We start from the raw sequence: 24,992 nt of genomic DNA, 5'->3' as shown, positions 1-24,992 counted from the left end.
TGTTTTCTTTAACCAGTGAGTTTTTGATTACTGCAATAAGTTGCCTCCATAGTTGGTTGAGCGAGTCTGCCTGCTTGAGAAGATTCAGTGGTCAGCTGGATAGGTACCTGTTTTGTTAGTTTTATCATAGGGTAAAGAAATTTACTGAATTCGTTCACAATTTACAAGTTGTGTTAGTGAGATGGTAGTTTTTTTATTTATGATATCAGATTAGTTTAAGATATTACCAAACAATCCTGGGAGCGATTTTAATGAATAAAATCATGCATCATTCATGATTGAATGACTGGCAAATTATATGAAAGTAGCCAGTGAGTTATCATCAGAATAGCAGTTTGCCACTCACCAAGAGAAAAATTAAATTATGTATAAGCAAATTGTCTGTGTAGAAGAAGACTGGGTTTGCTAGCGATCATAATATTGGGACAAAAAAAAAAAAAAAAAAAAAAGTGCAGCCATTATCAACCCACTGCAGGATGGAAGCCTCCTCAACAATTCATGCTGAGGGAAATGGACCATAATCTGCCATGCTGGTCCAGTGTGGGTTGGCAAATCGACCGTATTCAGCAGTCAGGGGCTTGAACCCCCGGTCTACTCAAAGAGAGTGTGCTACTGCACTCCCCCTCCTGACCACTCGGCTACGGAGGCCGTTGAACAAATTGTCACCTAATCTTGAATAGGAACTAGAGAGCTTATGTAGATGTTCTTTTAGCAGCATGGTTGCACAGTTAAATCAAAAGATGGAAACTGGTGAGAAAAAAAGCACTTCAACCTATGTAGAGTTTAATCTGTCTTTAACTTCTTAAAGGGTAAAAGATTATTCTCTGGTGTTTCGTGGTACTTTCTGTACCACTTCTTCAGTGAATGCCTGAAATGTTGTCCTTATTACACCATGTTACATTACTTCCTGTACCATTTATTTGAATGCTTGAAATGTTGTTATTGCAATCTTACTCTCAATAGAGTGTAATCTGTCTTTAAGAAATTAAAGACAGATTACACTCTATGCAGGTTGAAGTCATAAATGCCTTGGATGAAACCAAGTGACTGATTTTTTTTTTTTTTTTTTTTTTTGTTTTCACAAAGCTGAATAATCTTGGCTTCCTTGCTTCAATTTGCCTTTAGTAATGTAAATAATATCTGAACTTCAATATGCTTCAATTCCAAGCTGAAGTATACCAGAATCTTTTTGCTTTTGAGGTAAATGAATAACTGAAATATTTATGCTTCCTTAGAGCTGGCCTAGAACTCCACATGAGGAGTCTTGGGGTGTTTCACAAATGAATATGAACACCCAAAAATAGAACCATCATGCAGTTGTGCTCCAAATCATTGTGTATTTTGCATTCATTTAATACCACTTACCCATCCTGATTGCTAAAACTGCAGTGTGCCGTTAGGTAACTACTTGGTGTATCAATAACAAAATATTACTTAATAAAAAATACAGCTCTTTAAACTTTTGTGTTGGTTGCTGATGAAAGCTATATTATGCTTTCATAGAAGTATTTAGTATTTTAACCATTTTTGCTATTTACTCTTCCAAAAAGGAGAACATTTTGCCTTACTTGGATTATTCTGTCACAGAATATTCTAGTCCTGTTTGGAGCATATCCAAATAGGGAAGTGGGCAACCATTCTTATTCACAGGTAAAAATCAGTACAGTAGTAAAGCATTTCAGAGGTGAATGCATGATCCAAGGTTGAGTTGCTTACCTTTTGGGAAACACAAATAGGGATCAAAATAGAAAATTTTAAGAACCAGAATGCTCATTAATAAAATAATGTAATGAAGTATGAACATGACATTGCCAATGTGTATGACAAACTAGAATAGCATTCCAGTGCACTCCAGCTAAACATGAATAACTCGGCCACTTGTTGAAATTTAATGTATCACATTTGTACAATTCACCTCTTGGTGTAGTGCAAGTAGCAGTTAAATTTTAAAGATTTTTGGCTAAGTTTTAATAGAATTTTGATCAGTAACCAGTATGACACTTTTGATACACTCCCAAACAAAAAAATACAAACTTACATTTCAACACGCTCAACTTTGATACCCCAAGCATCAGTACAGCCATCTAGAGAACTCTGTAAAAATTGAAAGTTTTTAGTTAGCAATGAAATATTTTCAAGGGTATCAGTAAATAAGCTATACAACTTAAAAAAAAAAACTTAATGCTGGAATGTGCTGTATAACAGAATGTTTACAAAATTTTATGTGCTTTATGTGTATGTAAATTTTTCACAAATTTTGCTTTGTGTGCATTGTCAGTCTTTGTAAATGACAAAGCCAAATTACACTTTCATACTTCAACCCTCAAATTCATGTGAGAATCAAGGCTACCCTTCAGTAAACTACATAGCAATTTAACTTAGCTTTGTTTTCCTAGTTTCAAGTTTCAAGTTGAATAAAGAATTTTCCTGTGATTTTATACAGAGTGATTCACACTGCCCACGCACTTAAATTGTAGAACCACAAGATGGACCTACATATAAGTATTTCTATACATTGTTATAGAATGCATAGATTTCAATCTAATCATTTCAATCTAATCTCTTCAGCATTTGTAGATATATTATTATAATAAAAAAGGTTTTGGTTTTGTGAAGTAATTAAATTAAAAGCAAATCATTAACCTTCCACTGCTAGTGTGGCATCTGACAGACCCCCACATTTTTTTAAATGTTTGTTTTTTGTTTTTAAATTTGTAAATGAAATCAAATCATCTTGCGTACCAGGTGAGCAAATGCATCTGTCTTTCTTCTAGGCAACTCCCATTCCCAAGTGGTGTCTGTGAGATGCCAACGACAGGTGTCTAATCTTGTTGTAGAGCTTTGGTTTTGCTGACTAAACATGAACACCGGACAAAGATCATAATTAATAGTCATATCCAATTCACTAAAAAAAAAAGCTAAAAATTATTTTTTTAAAATTAAAACAAAAAGGGGTGTCTCACAGATACTGTGCAAGTATCTTTGTAAACTGAGGGTGAAAGTGATGAAAAGTTAAGTCTAAATTAGCAGTTTTCATTTTTGTGTCTAGCATTTTTTGAAGGTTCTTAGCATCGTACCCCATTGTTTGCAATGGATAATCCAGCCCTGCATTATGGGATCAAACAATAAATAATAAAGTTCTTATGAACATATCCAAAAATGCCTTCTAGCTGAACTTAATTTAGCTAGAAGGCATTTTTGCTTCTTGAAATTTTACTAGTCAAATAAGCACTTGGTTTATTTCCTTTGTTTTACACAAAAAAATCATTAGTTTCAGAAATACTCACTTTCATCTCAGATGCATGCCTAACATGCATGATCAAGGATTCCCAGGTGGTGCTGAATTGCTGTGGGTGCTGCATACCTAATCAGCAGAATGCTGGATTATACTAAAATAACTAATCCTGAGTCAACATCTCAATCCTGTATACCTGTTGTTTTAGGTGTGCTCACAACCAAAAAGCTAATGGATATACGAGGTGTGGTATTAAAGTTCCAAAACTGATGCTTTTGTGGTCTTGTTCAATGAGCTTGAAAATAAATGGAAGTGGTATGTTGTAGTTTAAACTTCCTCCAACACATGGTGGTACAGATTGTCCAGTAGGCTGACATACTGCAAGTAACAGCTTTCATTAGTAGTGTTAACTTTCTGTGTCACAATTTTGAAGTGGAACAACAAATGAATATCAAATTTTGCTTTAAACTGGGAAACTCTGCAACAGAAATGTACGAAATATTAAAAACTGCTTATGGTAATGAAACATTAAGTCATACCAGTGCGGGTGAATGATATAAGCAGTTCAAAGATGGACATGAGGATGTTTGCGATGACCCAAGAAGTGGGTGTCTGTCAACCTCTCGAAATGATAATAAAGTTGCAAAAGTTTGTGTTGTGGCAACAGATTGTCATTTGACCCTCGGAAATGATGGCTGATGAGTTGGATATAATTAAGGAGTTGATTTGTAAAATTCTGCAAGATTTGGAGAAAAGGAAGGTCTATGCAAAATATGTGCTGCACAGCCTCACAGATGAGCAGAAGCAACAAAGGGTGTCATCATGCAAAGACTTCTGCTATATTTACAACCCTAATTTCCTTGAATGTATTGTCACTGGAGATGAATGTTGTAGTACAACCCAGAGACAAAGCATCGGAGCATGTTTCAAAGTCATCACCAAGGCCCAAAAAGTTTTATTTACAGAAGTCCAGGATCAAGATGATGCTGATCATGTTTTTTGACAAACAGGCTATGATTCACAAGGAATTTGTACCTGAAGGTGGCGGGGGGAAAAGAATAAATGCTGCATTCTATGCATAAAAGTGGTTCTAAGACTATTTAAGTGACTATTTATGGCAACATGGTGGCTTCATATATCAGCAGTATAGTCACAAACAGTAGCACATCATGGATTTTTCTGTGAGGGAGGTTGAAGATTAAAGCTGCTTCTCTGACCTAGAGAAAATTTACTCAGTTTTATTATTATTTTTTTTTAATCCAGTCTCTTTGAGAGGGTCCAAATTGCCTCCCCCCATTGAACCCCTTAACCAAAATACCAAGATGGGGAGAAACAAATGATATTACTAACTTCCAGAATGTTTCTGTTGCTTGATAAGAAGGTGGAATTACATTATATATATATATATATATTTTTTTTTTTTTTTTTTTTCTCAGTTAACTGCCTCTCAATTATTTGGATGTAAAGATATTTTCTCTGAAATTGATAAATGCTCTGCAGTAAAATTTAAATCATAAAGTTGTAGATTATTATTTTGAGTAGAGTTTCAGTTTTGTTCCATTGTATTTCTTACTATAATTTCTGTCTCTTCATACGAGAACTTTCTTTTGTGAGAAACTTTCCTTGTGTGTCTGGTATTTTTATGGAACCATCCAATAGCCTATCTCCTCTGAAGCAACTGTCGCAAAACCGGAAGCTGCGGATTTGTGAAACTGGTAGTCTTTTGGGTTTTCTGAGAAGTTTACTTGGTAACTCTATGTTAAAGTGACCAGACATCTCGGATTATGCAGGACAGTCGCGCATTATAGCCTTAGTAGCTAATGCGCCGATAAAATCAAAACCAAATCAAACCAAGCAGGACAGTCCTGGATTTAAGTTGTTTGAATTATTAAGAAAATTTCACTGGGCGAAAAAATATATTTAATTTCTATTGTTTTTTTATTGTTAAAAGAAGTATGTATTTTTATTATTATTACTATTTCACAGAAATACCTATAGGCATTTCTATGAAATAAAACAAATATACGTGAAAAAAAAAAAAAATGTAAAATTGATGTCCCGCATTGGAATACTAAGAATCTGGTCGCTCATTATAATCATGTGTAAGTAAAGCGTAAGTATAAGTGCAAGCAGTCAGGGCCGGAACTAGGGTGGGGCGAGCAGGTGCAGCATTTTAAGGGTGCATCCTACCAGTTATATATTTTAAACTTGCTTCATTTTTGATTTAATTACAGTTGGACCTGTGTTTAACGAACTTCTTTATAGTGAATTTTTTAAATTCTTTTTGGTAATTATATTTAAAAGTTTCTGTAGAATGAAGAAAATTTCCATACTTAACTTCATATGCTTTGTTTCCACCTCTGGCCTTCAGGCTATTTAAGCAATTAGAAAGTGCAAATTAAAGGTTCAAGGGATTACCATTCCACAATATAAGTGGAACGTAAGATGTATGCAGCTACCTATCCAACATACTGAGAAGTCATGCTAGTCAACTGCTTTCTATAGCCAGTGAAAAGATTAAGGTGTATTCCTGACATGGATAATAGCTTCTGGTCAATTTGTCTTCTTTGTTCAAAATAAAAACAAAAATTTTATTAAAAGAAATACTGCATTATCTTTGTACATGCTACTTATGGTTCTAGAAATTTTGTGAGAGCGAAAAAAATTATAAATTTGGGATTCATAATCTGCTTAAGGAAAAAATATTAGGAAGGAACAGTGTTTTACAAATTTTGAAAATAACAGAGAAATCCAATTAAAAAACTTCTATAAAGTATGGCCGGTTTTGTGACATCCCACCTCTGAGCTTTTTGGTTTGTCCTCCAGTGGTCATCACTGGAGGTCCTCCAGTGGTCATCACTGGAGGACAAACCAAAATTTTTTAATTAAACCAAAATTAATTATTTAAATTATTTTATTAATTGTCCTCCAGTGGTTAGCACTGTAGGACAATTAAAACTTTTCAAATAACTGTTGATATTTTAACAGATATTTGAAAAATCAGGATATAAAATCTGTAACCCCTTTACAACTTCTCCAATTGGTTCAAGGGTACTGTCTAATAGAATCTTATCTAAATATAGAAATAGCGCTTGTAACAGTAGCTTCTTGTGAAAGGTCCTTCAAAGCAAGAAAAATTCAATTAAAATAACACACAATCATCGCATATTTTTCGTTTATATTATAATGTTAAAAGTACTATTTTTCGCAATATTTTGTTTCTATGATTTTATACCAGATATATAAACAAACTATCTGGTTTTCTGATTTCTTTGTAGTTTATATAGAATTAAATTCTCTGTAGATATAGATTTTTTTTCTCTGATATTTTTGCTTTGTTATATTCATAGTATTATTTAAATTATTTTATTAACAAATATATGCAAATCGTAGACTGTTGAAATTGTAATTTTTATAAATTTATAAAGATTGCAGAGGTGTAGCATGGGGGGGGGGTGCAGGGAGGTGGAATTATTCCCAGGCACCGAGCTTCAGGGGCGCCAGGAAGACATGTTTCCCCCGGGGTGTCGACGACCCTGCGCTATTGAAAGATTGACTACCTGCATATAATGGGAGCGTACTTATAACACTTTTGTTCCAGGCGTTGGATTGCCTAGTTCCGGTTCTGAAAGTAGTGCACATTACACGTAGACCTACCATATTCCTCTCCAAAAAAAAAAAAAAAAAAAAAAGTCATGGAGTGTTATAATACCCTACGTATTTACGTTACATCAGTGATATGAAGCTTTTTGTACAGAAAAGACAATAAAGCAGCAGTCATCGTTCCCATTAAGTAAATTTACAATTTGTTTTACCTTACTGGAAAGAAAAGTTTTCAGTACTGACCCCTAAATGCATTCTCTTTTATGAGCGGCTGGCATAAAACGAGAAAAGAAATCATCAAACGTAAAGAGAAATGCCGTGAAGGACGCAGATGTATAGTGAATGACCTACATTTCTTGATGCAGGTATTATTGTGAGAAATTTACGAAGAAGTGAAAGAGAATTTGCAATGGATTCTCCTGTTCGATAAATGGATTTTACTTGACACCTACACTGCCATCATTCCCTCTGGGCCGCTTGGAAGCGAGTAAGATGTTTTACCTTCACCGTTGATGTTAGTGGCAAATATTGATAAACTACCGTGCAACTTCACGCACGCAAAGCCTCTTGCTGAACATACAATCGTACGAGTTGTGATGTGCAGGGGAAATTAATTTATAAATGCAAAGATGAAGTGGAATAGCTACAACTAAAATGACCTGAAAAGTTTGATATTATTGCGTTTATTGACAATCCACTGGTAACCGCAGACCAGTGATATTCAAACTGGCTTCTGCGAGACATTTTCGACGGTTTCGTGAGGCATTTTCTGAAGTTTCGCAAAAATTATAATTTTCGTTTTTTTTTTCATAATTATATTATTTAAAAATTTATGCATTCAGTGAAGCAATCGGTGTATATAATTAATATTTCATAATAACTTTATGAATGGGTAATCTTTAAATTAGTACTGTATTTCTACTTATTTATTCAGTAGGCTCAGCTGTTGTCGCCATACAAACCCTTTCCAGCACTCTTTCTACTTCTTCTCCTCCCCATTATAATAATAATTAATGTTGTTGTAAAGTACATACAGTATTATGATTCTAAAATTTTAAGTCATTTATGTACCTAAAAACGTGTATTAACTGAGTAGGATTCCACAGAAATAATATTTAGACAAGGGTTCCGTAGATGTTGAAAGTTTGAAGCCCACTGACGTAGACTAAAGCGGTAGCGGCTTCTTAAAAAAACTTGTATATGTGAAGCAATTGTTGCACTGACGTCATGTTTAAAAATCATAAAAGTGAATGAATCGTTAATGTGGATCGTTTTTGAAATTATTACACAGGCAGTTCTCGACTTTACGAGTTAATTCGTTCCTAGCGCGCCATCGCAAAGCGAAAACTAGTAAAGCGGGAATTTATTTCCCATAGACATAAGGTTAAAAATGGGGGTTACGTTCTCAACAATGAAATTAGTTTATGTTTAAACAATGATTGATTTATCGAAAGAAATGAAAATGTAGCTTGTAAATTCAAGCTAATTATAATAATAGAGAAATTATTTACGACTTACAAATGTTAAAGAATGTTTATTCTTCATCATCATCGACTAAATGCACACTCGTTGATCACTCATTATTGGCTTGGCACTCGTTGGTTTGTTGCCCAAGGAGTTGTCTTCTTCAGAAATGTTTCAAGAGGCGTTTATTTCCAAGGTAATCTCCTCTTTTAATTATAAAATTCACAATTGCATGCATAAGCATTTTTTAACAGCACACACAAATTGCAACTAACACGATTCGCGTGGAGTAACAAGTTTACGAAGCTTAAAAAAAAGAAATGAAGAGAAGATTCTGAATATTTATTTATATTTTTTATACGATTAAAGATTTCAGTAAGGGGGAAACACATTTTACCATAATAACGTAAAAAACAATTCCAGCTATCGGTATTTTCGCAAATGCAAGAAGATCGAGTTTACTACCAGTTTATAATTGCTCGCACTAACAAAAAAGCCCAATAAACCGGAAAGTGCAAATTATTTTTATTGTTTTATGGTCGTGACCTCCAGAAATGTGCTTTAGAAAAATATCACAAAGGTGTTTAAAATTAATTCTTATAACGGAACATATGATAACGATGAAAGTGTAATGCATTTTAATGATTTAAATTGGTAGCTAATACAATTTACAAACCACGCTCACGACCATTTATATGGCCTTAAAGTCACGCTCGTGACCTTAAAAATGACATTTTAGAGTGATAAAGAGACAGCTTAGTTGAAATTTTCAACCTCCGAGATCTTGAAATCAATTACCAAAAAACTGTGTTATTGGGTTCAACATTACGATATTTTAACGATACGATGGTGTCTCTGGAACTGATTAATATCGTAAAGCGGAATACACTGTATTGTATAGCTACGCACGTGGTGTGGAATGCAGTATTTATGAATGTTTAACATTTATTTTTTTTGTAATTGGCTTCCGTAGCCGAGTGGTCAGGAGCGGGAGTGCAGTAGTACACGTTCTTTGAGTAGACCGGGGTTCAAGCCCTGACTGCTGAATACGGTCGATTTGCCGACCAGCGTGGCAGATTAGGGTCTATTTCCCTCAGCATGAATTGTTGAGGAGGATTTGCAGTGGGTTGATAATCGCTCTGCACTTTATTTTCGATTTTGTTGATACTTGGGGGAAAAAACTCGTAAAGCGAGAACTGCCTGTATTATCATTGATTGATTTTTTTTTTTTTTTTTTTTTTACAATCTTGTTTTTATATCCACTTCACTAAACTGTATGTATCATATATATATTGTATACAAATTCCTCACCTTTTTTGCTTGTACGCAGTCCTCACAATCGAATAAAATATGTTGAACAATGCTCTAGTTTTCCATGCCATGCTAAGCATGGACTAAACAATGTTCATTTTATTATTAGCCATATGGCGCAAGGAAGCCTGAGGCTTATGCTGAATCAGCCAAAAAAAAAAAAAATTCCGAGTTACCCCGAGAGAGAAGTAGAAAGGAATTGCCAAGAAAGAGAAGAAAGATGATATCCAGCTCAAGACCTTGGGTGTGCCAAACCCATACTCACCAGTTGTGAGCCCCTGTTGTGCTAACAATTAACTCTTCCCTAAACTGCTAACAATAGCAGGTGTGGATTTTACACATATATATAAGTCTGCATGGACATCGTTTTAGTTTATGTTAAGCTTACATGAGATGGAAAACCAGTTAATAGTTTCAATATATTTTATTCATTTGTAAAGGGGCTCACATCTTGTGAGTATGGGCTTGACACACCCAGAGTCCTGAGCTGGATATCATGTCACCATTCTTCTTTTTCTTGGTGATTCTCTCTCTCTCTCTCTCTCTCTCTCTCTCTCTCTCTCTCTATTCGGTTTAAAAGCTTTTTGTTCGGTTTAAAAACTTCGAGAATAATGAAAAAAAAAAGTTCTTTTTTCTTCATTCTTTTTTGGTTAAGTCTAGGGCAAAAGCCTCAAGCTGTAAAATTACATTTATTTTAGTACATGGTAATACAGTATTACATTTATTTTAGTACATGGTAATATTACATTTATTTTAGTACATGGTAATATTACATTTAGTTTAGTACATGTATAGTTGGGCCCGCCTCTTCGTGCCATATATGGGTACTGGGAGGCAGTCTTCCTGGTGATCGCTGCTTCCTGGTAGCTAAGTGGCCAGAAACAACTAAACAACACGCCACGCAAACATACCAACTACACTCATTTCTGGCCATTGTACAGAGTTTTGTATATCATCACAGAGAACCATGGCGGAGATGAACTAACGTTTAGGGGCTGCCTTACATAAGACACAACACATGTCCACATATACAACTTCTTTTTCAGAACAAAATAAAATGCGTCGTAAATTGAGTAGAAGCCATAATTTTTTTAATTAAAAAAAATATAGTATTAGTAGTGGCAAATGATTCAAGAAAGCAAGTTTACACAGCATCAGGCAAAAAAAAAAAATAAAAATAAAAAAAAAAATAAATAAATATATCCCATTTCGCCTATCCATTCTCTTCAATAGTTTGTCTAGTTCTTCCTTGAATTTATTTTAGCTACCACTTCTACAAATTGTACAACAGATGGAAGTTTGTTCCAGCAACGAACTACTCGCTGACTAAAGACAAACTTCCGCACATCTATTCTGCAACCATCCTTCCTCAATTTGAATTTATGCTCCCTCACATTATATCGCCGGCAACTTCGCTATTTACACTGTCTACGTTGTGCACTTCTCATTTACAAATTTGATTGCTGCCTGTTTTGAATATTTCCATAAAACACCGAACATACAGCGGGGGACAAAAAAACTACATCACTTGCGAATTTTGCAAATAATGTCTTTTGCTCTATATTGTGGGTTGCAGAAATGTTCGAAATGCATTTATTGCTGTGAATGAAATCCAATAAAAAGACTCCACCTGATATACCTAATTGCCATAAATATCTTCCCAAACGGAAAAATGCATAATTAATGGAAATATGAGAAATCATGCAAATGGCAATCATGACAACCAAACATACATTTTATTGCATTTACGTGTACAAACTGAAATGATAAGTTAACGTAATAGTATTATGTACTGTAAATTAGCAAAACAAGTCCTCAATATTTTGTTGTTCCTCTTCGAGATGCATTACAGCCTTGCAACGATCTGGCATAGAGATATTCAACTTCTGGATATAAAGGTAAAGTGCAGCCGTTAACCCACTGCAGGATGGAAGCCTCCTCAACAATTCATGCTGAGGGAAATGGACCATAATCTGCTACGCTGGTCCAGTGCGGGTTGGCAGATCGACCGTATTCAGCAGTCAGGGGCTTGAATCCCGGTCTACTCAAAGAGCGTGTGCTACTGCACTCCCGCTCCTGACCACTCGGCCACGGATATACGGCTGCCCAATTTCGTGGTACTACACCCTTCCAATGCTCTCCTGCAGCTGAATTTTACTTGTTGGCTTTTTCTGAGCAATTTTAGACGACATTATGTACCAGCAATTTTCAATAGGGTTCAAATGTGGACTGTTGCCGGGCCAGTCGAACACTGTAATGTCAGCATTTCTGAGGTATGACTGCACCTTAAGGGAGAAAAACGAGGGAAAACATTGGTGTAAGTATGTTTTAAGCCTTGTGAGACAAGAAGACAAACTCATTATTAAATCTAAATAGCATAAAACTTACAAATTTTGCTGTGTGGCAAGATGCTGAGTCCTGTTGAAAAATGCAGTTTTTCAACAGGACTCAGGACGTCTGTGTGGTGATCCCTAATAACGGATTTCAGGCACTCCTCCAAGATAGCAGTGTAGGTTTCTGCATTCGCCGTTCCGTTAACAAACTTAATTTCCCCCACCCCTTTGCTTGTTATGCATCACCAGATCATCTGTCCGGTGGAGAACTTTACAGTTGGTGTTATGCAGTCAGGATGGTATACCTCCGATTTTCGTCTTCTGAATTATCGCTTCCCACCCGAGCCATGCAGGTTGAATTTCGATTCGTTAAAAAAGAAGACGGTGTCCCATTGCTCTTTTGTCCACGAAACGAGTTTTAGCCCAAGCAAGTCGCATCTTCCTCATTTGTTGGGTTAGCAAAGGCTTCTTCTTCTTGGGCCGATAGGCATGTAGACCACATTCTGTAAGCCGTCTTTGGATAGTTCGTGAATCATTTCAACACTAGAGGCCATCTCTAAGTCCAGTTTTAGATCAGGAGCACTAGCATGGTGATTACGAAGGCATAGCGCGATAGCCGTTTCAAATATCGATCTTGGGAAGGCATAGTCACCCTCTTACGGCCTGATCCAGGTCTTCTCGTCATATCACTGGTTTAACGCTTTAAATTCAGCACCCGGGGTACTGTTGACTGGTGGCAGCCTATTTTATCAGCGATAGCACGCATAGAAGGCCCTTCCTCGGAGAGAGCAACAGCTACACTTTTTTTCTTGGAGTCAACTGAACATATGGAGCCATGCTTACACATCGATAAAACCGGATACTAATGATCGTGTATGCCCTTCCAATGCCGTATTTGTAGAAACAGCTGATGCAATACCTTGCAATTACTGTCTGGTGCAATAGAAGCGTTATCTGACGCAATACCTTTGCTTTGCGACAAACAAAGTGACTGTACCTTATACGTTTCACTACACATGTTACTTTTTTTTAAGGTGATGCAGTTTTTTTTTTTTTTTTTTGTCCGCCAATAATAAAATAATTGTATGTGGCTAGATTAGCAAAATTGACTTATTAAAGTATTGAATAAGATTAAATTAGCCCACAATGAGGAAAGACGTTCAACGCAGACCGCAAGATAGGTCAGCCTGTTAATAGCCGTTTGTCAAAATTTGGTAGCTCTAAGAATTAATAAAATTGGTGTCAACCTTTTTTTGAATAAAATGCATTGTAAATTTACTAGAAGCATCATTGTTTCTTTAATTAAAAAATAAATAAATCACTCTTGCTTCTTTTACAATTAACTATTTCGTGAATTTCTGAGTGTTGTTTAAGACGAAAGTGAGTGAAATTAGAAAGTCACATGATCGAGTCAAATACAGTAGTTTCGTTAATTGCTGAATATCAAAGTATATGCCTCACTGCAGACTGAGACTGCTAATTCGTACAGAATGTTCTATGTACTGTTGCGAGATTGCACTATCGATGCTACTGACGAGTTGTCCATTTTTCTCCGCTTGTATTTTGTGCCTCGATTAATTACTAATGTACTCACACTTGTTCTCGACAGGCAACATCTTAGCATTTCAGCAACGTTTATGGAATTATTTTAGCAGTTGGAGCACTTTGAACTTAATTCTGCAACAATTGGAACAGCATTTTGAACTTAATTCTGCAACAATTGGAACAGCATTTTGACGCAGTCATTGATATTTTGACATTTTGATATTTTGACTCTGCACTGATAAGTAGCAAAAAATGAGATGATTAGGTGTTGCAGAAAAAAAAAATAATAAACATATAAGGAACAGCTTCTTAATCATTAACTGAAATATATCGACTCTCTCTCATATTACATTAAAAAAATCAAATTGCTTTGCATATGAATTTGTAATTAAACAGGAAAAGCGACAACCTGAAGTGGCGATCGTATCATTGGTATTGGCAATTTACTGCATTCCAAAATTTAATTTGATACCTGCATTGAATTGGAGATGGCTTCTCGCTCAGACAAAATCTCGTGCAGGTGGTGAGTTCCCAACATGTTGCGGAGAGTAGTCTGTGCCAGTAGACGAGTGCTGTGATGGGCGTTTTCCACATTCGCAACTGAAACTGTAGCGTTATGGACGCGATAGTAGACAACTGCATCCACCGATACTGTGACGGAATCTTTAGTCAGTACCTGTGGAGAAATGGGTGTATAAACTAACTCATGAAGTTATATAAACAAGATAAGAACAGCGAAATTCTCATAGAAATGTGTATATCTACTTGATTCGTTTTTCTTACCTCCTGAGGAGGGATATCAAAAGTGAGGGTTCTCAGATCAACTTTGGTGTAGCTTTCTATGCAGGGTAAAACTATGAAAATACCTGAAACAGAAAAGTGTATTAATTGTTTTTAGATATTAAATTTGAATGTTAATGACATAAAATAACCACTTCTTAAGTAGGGTTATTTTGCATAGATTAATTCTGCCAAGAGTAAACATATTCATACTTTTGACAAATTTCTTGTCCAAGAGAAATTGCATGAATGCGAATGATATTGGATATAGTTTGAGAACCGAAAAAGAGTATACTTATTTGCAGGCCTTCGTAACCAATTGGTTGCGACGATGGCATTCACTGGAATAATACTTTTCGCTGGTTATCCTTTTATGTAGACATAGAACACTGTGTAAATCGGAATGATAAAGTAATACAACAAAAAGTTTTTTCCATTAATAATATTCTTAAGGTTATATAGGTGAAGCAAGGGTTTTACACATTTAGACATGTATAGTATCTTATACACTGAGTGATCACTGAATTATGATCACCCCTATGAAAACTGAATGCGACCCGTTGACCACGTGAGGTACGAGGGTGCGCAGTTAGTCGACCTACGTAGCATAGATAAGGCGTCAGTGGTTCAGTAGGCAGTAAAATTTCGAGCGTGATGGGTAAAAGGAAATTTTTTATCGGACTTTGATAAAGGACAGATTCTGGGAGCTCGACGAGCTGGTGCCTCGATTTCCTAAACGGCTGAATTGGTGGGGTGTTCGAGAGTCGCCGTTGTTAAAGTGTACCAGGACTAGCTTAAAATGGTCAAACAATGACCCGACCGCAAAACTGCAAAGGTCAGCTAAAGGTTGATGTTAGAGGTGAGCGCCGGGTCCGACGACTCGTACAGGCGAATAGGCGCAGCACTGTTGAAGAGTTGACTACCCAATACAACATGGGCCAATCCGGAACAATATCTGGCATGACCATGCGTTGCACTCTCGCACGTATGAGCTATACCAGCAGCCCACCCCTAAGGCATCCTCTCCTAACCAAGGTTTATCGGCGAAAAAGACTCGCCTGGTGCAAAGAACATGCAAATTGGACGTTAGAAGACTGGAAGAAGGTGTACTGGTCGGATGAGTCACGTTATTTATTGCACACCGTGGATGGTCGTGTACGGATTTGGCGTCAACAACATGAGGCTCTTGATCCATCATGCATGGTATCAAAAGTGCAGGCTGGTGGAGGCGGTTGTATGGTGTGGGGCATGTTTCACTAGCAGGAACTTGGACCCCTGGTGCATGTGGAACAACGTATCACTGGTCTCCGCTATCGTCAACTGCTTGCTGACTGTGTACACCCCGCTATATTACACTTTTTCCCGAATGGCGATGGTGTCTTCCAAGATGAAAATGCGCCCAGCCATCGGGCACTTGTTGTGCAGGAATGGTTTGAGGAACACAGTTCTGACTTCCAGCATATCGATTGGCCTCCGAACTCCCGTGATATTAATCCCATAGAGCAATTGTGGGACTCTATGGAAAGGCATATCAGGCCTCTGGATACACCAATCACCCTCATGCCTGCATTGCTGACCGCATTACACCTCCCAAACGCTTCCGACATCTTGTTGAATCACTGCCACATCGTACAGCTACTGTACTGAGGGCAAAAGGAGGACCTACGAAGTATTAGTTAGATGGTCATAATTCAGTGATCACTCAGTGTATACGGTGGCTTCCAAACGCTAGTTCAACTGTACCGTGGTGCAATGCTTGTGCTGTGTGTATCATTTAATTGTGTCTACCACTTTGCTACCAGGAAGATGTGTCCTGGTACTACCCGTTTACGCCACAAAGAAGCACGAACCACGACTAATCTTGGCTTGGACGTTCATGTACTGAATGTTCAAATCAAGTTTAAAACCAAATTTAAAATAATAATAAAATAAATGATCGTTATTATTTTAAATAATAATAAAATAATAGTAAAATAGTAAAACTAATAACAAATCCCGTACAAGTACAAGACCGATGCTAGGAAGGACAAACACAATAGAGGAAAGGATAGCATAAAAAGAAGGGGGAAGAATAAAAAGTAAACATCTGATAGAGCAGACTAAAATAAAAGAAAATAATTAAAAGAAAGTAAAGGAGAAAGAGATATAGATCTCTCACAGGATAGCCTGTGCAAACAGCTGAAATTGCCTTAGACGTGATCATCGTGGGTGGTTCCGCGATAACACGTAGACCCTGATAATGGGCAGTCCGCTCCGCATATCCACAAGGATTTAGAAACGTCATCAAAATTGGCCTCTAAATGGTTGGATTGTGGGAAATGTTCTGTAAAATTCACTCCAGCTTGTTTCCACAAACTCGGTAATGTTTTCCGGAGTGAAGTGTTGTTTAGTCCCTTATTGAAATTAAAATAACAAAATATTTATCCCTAATGATAGCATCATCCGTTGTGGGCAAAACCCCTCATATTGAGAGTGTCAATAATTACCACCTGTGCGGAACGCAGGCCAATATGGATGCACTAAACTGGGACAAAGCAACCCCCGGTTCCGACTCACGTTGCTGTAGGACTGGAACCTTACACTGAATAATTGCCTTCTGTAACTGTTCTGGCCTTTTTCCAACAATATTTTTCAATACTGTTGGAAAAAGGCCCGAAAAGTTACAAAAGATCTTTTCCAACAATATTTTTCAAAATTGTTGGAAAAAGGTGGCTTTTATTCAACTTTTAATTTTAGTGTGTTGTACAAACTGTAAAATGTGCTTTATTCCCTGAGCTAACGTAATCCCTTCTTTGGAGGCTTCTCCGTAGCCAGGTTGGCGGGAGCAGGAGCACACGCTGCTTGATTAGACCCGGGTTCGAGCCCGTAAGTACCAAATACGGAGGATGTGGAAAGGTCAGGGAATGACTACCGCATATCTCCGGAGCAATATGGCCTTAGTTGCTAATGCTCCTAAAAACTAAATAACAACAACCCTTCTTTGGTGTTAAGAGTATTCGCTTCCACCCCTCAAGCGATACCTTTTGAGAAAACTCAAATTCTTTCCTTACCTCCAAGCCTACTACTGTTTTAAATAAATATATATATATATTGCTTGGGTTGCTTAATGAGAGACATATGGGAATTTTAGGCACATTCATTCCACTCGTCATCTGCTACTCTATTGGTGTAATTTGTGTTTCTGCTATCATCACTATAATCGGTGAATCCACTATACAACAGTTGTTCCGGCTGTTGTATTGCAGATTCGCCTATTCTGGAAATGTAGAGCGCATCTGTTCTAATGCTATATAATTTAATAATGATATTAGGTAAGTTAGGCAGAATCACAGATAATGGTACTTTCTCTAAAATGAACATAAGTAGTAGTAGTAGTAGTAGTGGTATGTGATGCAAGAAAGCAAATGTATGAGCTTATGCAGCATCAGCCAAAAAAAAAAAAAAAAAAAATTTACAAAACAATTCTCTCTAAATGTTTGTCCAGTTCCTCCTTAAATTTATTTAACCTATCAACTTCCACAATGACAGATGGAAGTTTGTTCAAGCAATTAACCACCCGCTGGCTAAAGGCAAATTTCCGCACATCTATTCTACATCTGTCTTTCCTCAATTTAAATTTATGCCCCCTAAGGTTCGTAATCTGAACAAGTGGAAGAATCCCATCAGAATTTAGCGTGCTCAACCCATTCAAGGCCTTATACACCTCAATCAGATCACCTCACAGGTGCCTAGTCTCCAGCCACTGCAATTTGCAGAACTTAAGCCTCTCTTGATAAGAGGATCCCTTCATTCCCCTCACCAATCTTGTTGCCCTTCTCTGTACACGCTCAAGTAAATCTACATCCTTCCTAAAATGAGGCCTCCAGACCTGTACGCAGTACTCAAGGCGTGGCCTGACCATTGCTTTATACAGAGGGATAATCACCTCCTTTTCCCTGCTAGCAAAATTCCTATATATCATTGACAAAACCCCATGACCTGCCCTGGCAGCCTGTCTGCATTGCTCAGAAAACTTCATATCTGACTGCACAATTACTCCCAGGTCTTTTTCATTTTCTACCACCTTAAGTGTAGTACCACACAGTTGGTACATTTCTCTGGGGTTACTTCTACCCATATGCAGTACTTTGCATTTGTCAAGGTTAAACTTCTGTTGCCACTTCTTAGCCCATCTGCCCAAATTATCTAGATCCTGTTGCAGTAGCACACTGCCATTACTGTCATTAACAACCCTGCCAACCTTTGTATCATCTGCAAACTTCGACATTAAGCCTGATATACCTTCATCAATATCATAGATAAATATACAAAACAACAGTGGACCTAACACCGAACCCTGAGGGACTCCACTAATAACATTAGTCCAAGAAGAGCAGCACCCAATGATTACCACCCTCTGTCTTCTCGCACTTAACCATCCTTTTATCCATTGTAGCAACTTACCGTTAATACCATTCTGCTCCAATTTGTGCAATAGTCTTCCATGCGCAACAGTGTCAAAAGCTTTCCTTAAATCCAAATATATGATATCAAAATTATTTTTTGCATCCAGTTCCTTTGTAACCACATCATAATATCCTATCAAATTTGTCAGACAAGACTTTCCCTTAAGACAAGACAAACCCATAAGCGAAAACTTAGCGCCGGGTACTCAGCGCTCGGTCTTCATGAGAGCAAAAACTCTGTCCATGATCGAAATCGAACGCAGGCAATTAAAATAATTTGATTATATTACTTTTAATTAGATTTTAATTTGATTACATTACTTTAAATTAGATTTTAATTTGATTATATTGCTTTTAATTAGATTTTAATTTGATTATATTACTTTATTTCAGATTTCCTTAGAAGTAGGCCATACACCAAGTGCTTAGTTTCAAATATTTTCACACAATGAAATTTGTTGACAATTTTCTAAAACTTACCTGGGCCTTTGGAACCTCCATGAAGTAAACGTCCTAAACGAAAGATAACGGCTCTTTCATATTCTTGAACTACCTGCAATGATAAAAAAATAATTATTGTTATTATTAAGGAGTAATAAATTCAAGGGTTTATATGAATTCATGCGTAAAGATGCGTCCTTTTGATTTTCATAAAACTAATAAATTATGCCGGTAATTGAACTTTTGTCCCTTGAGCTTTGCTAGTGAATTTTGCTGATAACCATGCTTACAATGGTTTTAGGCTCTGGCTAATTATATGCACCCTGGTTCGAATTCTGTCAATGACGCAAGGAACTTTCATCGGCTTTTTTCACTTCATGGCAGAGTTAGTCTGTCTTAGGAGTAGATAGAAACCCAGATTTTTTTGTCTTGCAAAACAAGCAAATCGAAGTGGATGCAAAATAAAATTTTGATATCATGTTCTTGGATGTTAGAAAAGCTTTTGATATTATTGCACTTGAAAGACTACTGTGCAAATTAAGGCAGTATGGCATTAAGTGCAAATTGCTGCTGTGGATAGAGGGATGGTTGAGTGGGAGAAGGCAGATGTTGGGTTTGAGGAGCATCGGCAATTTAGGCCATGTTACTCCGTGTACATTTTCTGTAAATTTCGTGTATTCTGAGGTCAATTTTCTGTTTTTCGGAGAAAAATCCATACTACCCACGCCTGCGTCCCACTAACTCAGCCACATTGTGAAAAAGACCAATAAACATTTCACCCAATATTGACGAGATTCTAATTCAGGTCTTTTCCACCGGTTGTTGGGAGGACAGCACTCCTACCATCTATGCTACTCACGAGGACAGGAGAAGACAGATAGTGGTTATCAATGGACACTGCTCTTCGTGGACTAACGTTCTTAGTGGAGTGCCCCTGGTTTCAGTGTTGTGCCCAATATTGTTTCCTGTATTGATCAATTATATTGATGAATGCATATCACGCTTAATGTCCAAATTTGCAGATGATACGAAGGTTGGCAGTTTTACTAATGACAGTACGCTACTGAAACAGGATCTTGGAAAGTTGAGCAGATGGGCGGAGAGGTCACAACTGAAGTTTAACGTTGACAAATGCAAAGTATTTCATATGGATAGCAGTAACCCCAGAGTAACTGGGCAGTATTACATTCAGGGCAGTGGAGAATGAAAAAGAACTGGGGTGGTTATGCAGTAAAATATGAAGTTTTCTGAGCAGTGCAGCCAGGCTGCAAGAGCAGCTCATTGTGTGATGTCAATGATGTACAGCGATTTTACTGGGACGGATAAGGAGGTGATTATTCCCTTGTATAAGGCAATGGTCAAACCACATCTTGAGTGCTGCGTACAGGGCTGGAGACCTCATTTTAGAAAGAATGTAGAACTGCAGGAACGAGTGCAGAGGGAGACAACGAGAGTGGAACAAAGGTTTTTTTTTTTTTTTTACCAGAAAGTCTTAATTTCTGAAATTTTCAGTGTCTGAAGATTAAGCACATGCGCGGTGATCTGATTGATGTGAATAAGTCCTTGAATAGTTTGAGAAAGCTCAATGCTGATGGGATTCTTCCTGTTGCTCAGATTACGCACTTGAGGGGGTATAATTTAAAATTGAGGAAAGGCAGTTGTAGAACAGATATGAGGAAATTTGCCTTTAGCCAGCGGGTAGTTGATTGCTGGAAAAGTTTTAATCTGTCGTTGTGCAAGTTGACAGCTTAAATAAATTCAAGGCAGAACCAGAGAAACCTTTGGAGTGAATGGGTGGGTGAAATGGGAATTTGTTTTTTTCTAGCTGATGCTGCATTCAACTAAGCTTGCTTTCTTGCCTCATATTCCTCTGGTAATTCTAATGCTATTATGTCTGTAAATTGCGTGTGTTCTGTGGTCGATTTGTTTATTAGCTGGATGAATTGAACCCCTGATTCCAAGAGAAAAAAAAACCATGCTATCCTCGCTCGAATCAACTAACTTCGCCACGTTGTGAAAAAGGTAAAAAAAAAAAGTAAAGTAGTCACGTTATTAACGGGATTTGAACTCAAGTCGTTTCCACCTGGTGTGGGGAGAATGGCTATTATATCAACTGTACACGCAAGGGCTTCACTTTGGAAGGGTGTCAATCTGGAGAAGACACCATACAACCCGCGCTCTCAGACTGACTGACTAGGTTACATTGAATAATTGAAGCAATGGCACTTGATGAAGTGTGGAATTTCTGAGTAATTTCTAGATTATTATTTATATTTCTTTATTTATTTTTAGTAAAACATTTCCAAAGTGCCGCCCAAATTTTGAGAATTTAGTATATTTTTGAATGCTGGCTTTATACTTTGTAAACTTTAAAATTTTATTTGTAGGGAGATTTATTATTATTATTTTTGACAATTTTCTTCTCAAAAATCATTTGAAATAGTTGCCTTCATTCCTTATAATTTTGGTTATTATTGGCTGAGTTTTGATATTCTCAATCTTGGGGACGAATTAGTAATACCAAAAATTTCCGTTATTGAAAAGTGGCACTGATCTACACTACTGTGTATTACGTAGGAAGACTTGACATAGAACGAATCATCTTTCAACGAGGATACCAAACGATTGGAAAGCGCGTCTTTTGAGTGTAAGGAGCTGTAATGGAAGTAAGGAAGAGAGAAAGCAAAATGGTGAGATAATTTAACTTAAATGAATAAAATTGATTAGTTTCTCCGGCTTGGAGGACAAATATATCTTTTATGGATCACGCATTTGTGTTTAGTTTTAGTGATTTCACTCGAGAATACTGTAGTCAGATTTATACAATTGTTTCTAGCAGTAATGTAAGGAATTTGATCTATGGATATCTGCAAATATTGCTTTTTAACGTGAGAAAAGAAGCAAGCTTATCGGAAATAGTACTTGTCTGGAAACTATAAAATGCTGTTGGTTGTTTACCGAAACGCTTATACAAGTAGTGGAAAAAGCTCGTTCAGATCTCAAGCATATAAAAAAATGTCGGAACAACAGAAAAGCCATTGGTTGCATTAATTTCTGATGCTTTTCTTCCGTTTAACTTCAGAAAGAACTATGGTTAATTCCTTTCGTGCACATGTTACTTAGGCAATTATCAAGACGCTAAGCTGCTTCATTTGTGAGAAAACATAGACTGGTGTTTCGATATGGAATTGTACTGTTGAGGAATTGTACACCTTCAGATATCAGGTAGGATGATTTTATTTATTCTGTTATGTATATGTGGAAGCCCCATGTTCGTCACAAGAGGCGGACAGAAGTGTAAATTAGTTTAATCTCTCATGATATACTTTACAGTTAGGTAGTTTTAAATGATAGATTATACGTAATTGTCTCGTTAATTATTTCATTGATTCTCGCACTCCCTTGTTTGTGGTAAATTTTTTAGTTCCTCATCTCATTTCGGGATTTCACTGTACCTTTTATTTGCTTGTTTTTCTCAACAATTATTCTTCCAGCCCTTTAATTTATTCAGTGAAATTAATTTAAAAATATTGACATTTTTACTGCTAAATACGATTTTAGGTTTGAGAATCTAGCTGTATTTAAATAGTGAATTGTTCATTGTTAATACTTTTTAAAGCATTTTCGATATATTTTAATTCTGTATATTTTTATTTATATATCTTTCTTCAGTGTATTCTTATTTTCTTCAACGTTTTATACATAAGTAATCGTTCAGTTGATTTATTTGGAATGCTGGCTAAAATCTGTTATTTGGGTACCACTTGTCTCCGCGCAGTGGGCGTGAAGACAAGTGGTATTCTCAAGGAGTGGGGATTGATTAGCTTAGATAGGGTGTTTACCCCCCCCATCCCGCTGTTTTAAAATAGGCAAACGAGGTCCCGATTTTAAAACTTCTTCTTCCGGACTTTTAATCGAAGTATGGAGTGGTACCCAAGATCTGAATTCTAACTGGAATGCCTTTTATCACTTCATATTATGTACATATGTGAGAACTAGCGACATAGCAATTTATTATTAAATAAATTAAATAAAATTATTAAATAAATTAAATAAAATTATTAAATAAATTAAATAAAATTATTAAATAAATAAATAAAAGCGAAATTATCCCATTTGAGTATTTTTTTATATTTGATATTTATTACTTAAAGCCGTCCCAGCCAACCAATGGCAACCCCGCTGTCAGTTACACATAATTTAGCAGTACTGTACTCTTATATACTTCCTCTCCTGTTTGCCCAAGTACAGGGAGGGAAAAAACCTGCCATGACCAAAAAAGATTAATATGAACAAATGGAAAAATAATCAAATTACATAAAAAATAAATATACATATAATTAAATTTCAGACAAAGTCCAAACTTCATTGGAAAGATCTGCATCTGTTCACAGTCTTTGGAAAGCCAGCAGAGCTAGGAGCAGAAATTCCAGCACAAGGAGCTGGAGTTGCAGTGGATATGGCAGACTCAAGCTTCCACGATTTCACAGAATTCTAGGTAATTCGGCATAAACCATACCGCATTACAAATCCAAGGCTTCCAGATGCAGAAGAGTCTTCCGCCTAAGAAATATTGCAGTTGTATAGGCTTGGAAAGCCAAGAAGTTCTGTTTATCAACTGGAATTGTCTCGCAGAGATTACTAACCCGAGATACCAATTCAATTCGTACATCGCAGTACTCCTCACAGTTGTACTTTTTTTTTTTTTTTTTTATGAAAACCCCAAACACGAAAGGTATCAAAACCTATAGTACTTAGTACCGTGCATGGGTTGAAGGAGAAGTATGGGGGGAGGGGAGGGGGATGCCGGAAACTTAATATGTTCCCATGATTGTCTTTCGTCACAATGGCAACTAGATCTTTCATTAATTCCTAAATCATGCAACTTGCATTAATCGAACCATGACCAGTTAATAAGAACATAGCTTGTAAGTTTGGGGCAAACCATTTGAATTTTATCGAGGCTGCATTTCTTAAATCTGGGAAAAAATTTTGTGTAATCTGCCCTTTATCACAAACACTCCAACGCTCTTGCCAGACTTTTACCAAAGCATCCCAGATTCTTGTCCTTTCCTTCCTGGTATCTGCTAAAATGTCCACCTGTATATTCAGAAAAGAACAGGGAATGCCACGGCGGATGAAGTAAGCCAATGCATAATACAATAAATGCAGATCAATAGGTAATTTTCCAGTCACAATCTGCAAAGCTGGGGTCGACACAGTTCTGCATGCCTTGCACATCCTAAGGAGCATTACTCTTTGAATGGAACTGAGCTTTCTAGTTAACTTTTCCACTTACACGTTCAAACCAAATTGGTGCACCATACGTTACCATGGGGATAAATATACATTCATATAGCAAGTTCTGCGCCTTACCTTTTATTCCCCAGCCAACTCTAGTGATTCGAGTAATCATTCCAATAAATTTCCTCACCTTTTCTGATAGATAAGTAACATGTGAGTTGAAAGTCAAAGATCCGTCAAACATAATACCTAGATATTTTAATTGACTTGACGATTTTAGGCTCGACCCATTCATTCTAACACCCGGGGGTCTTCTTCTCGAAAATTGATCCTTAAAGACCATTGTCCTTGTTTTCGTTTCTGATACAGTCAGTTTATGTAACCTACACCAGATATTAAGTTTAAACAAAATCTGCTGTGACCTGGTTTCTAGTTGCATCCGTGTATTTCCTTCAATAAGCAACACAAGATCATCGGCATATACCACCATCTCGGTATGCTCGAAGTCCCTACGCAACCAGTCCTCCAAAACGAGGTTCCACATTAGTGGTCCAAAAAACGATCCTTGTGGGCATCCCCTGGTCACCTCTC

General features: G+C 36.8%; 1 protein-coding gene across 1 annotated transcript in view; it reads right to left on the bottom strand.

Moving 5' to 3' along the window:
• LOC150080871 (band 7 protein AGAP004871-like) overlaps positions 1-24,992 on the bottom strand; it is a 200,255-nt gene that overhangs the window by 38,421 nt on the left and 136,842 nt on the right. Inside the window, exons 3-6 of the mRNA XM_090381560.1 lie at positions 19,197-19,269; positions 14,275-14,357; positions 13,964-14,167; positions 2,039-2,094 (exon numbers count right to left, since the gene is read on the bottom strand). Coding sequence (XP_090237686.1) covers positions 2,039-2,094; positions 13,964-14,167; positions 14,275-14,357; positions 19,197-19,269 — 416 coding nt within the window. The remainder of the gene's footprint in view (positions 1-2,038; positions 2,095-13,963; positions 14,168-14,274; positions 14,358-19,196; positions 19,270-24,992) is intronic.

Source organism: Mastigoproctus giganteus, chromosome 9, assembly GCF_048544385.1.
Source record: "Mastigoproctus giganteus isolate SK-2022 chromosome 9, ASM4854438v1, whole genome shotgun sequence".
In the NCBI taxonomy this organism is placed as follows: Eukaryota; Metazoa; Arthropoda; class Arachnida; order Uropygi; family Thelyphonidae; genus Mastigoproctus; species Mastigoproctus giganteus.
Note: the sequence above shows the minus strand (reverse complement) of the source record. Positions and strands in the feature narration are given on the sequence as shown.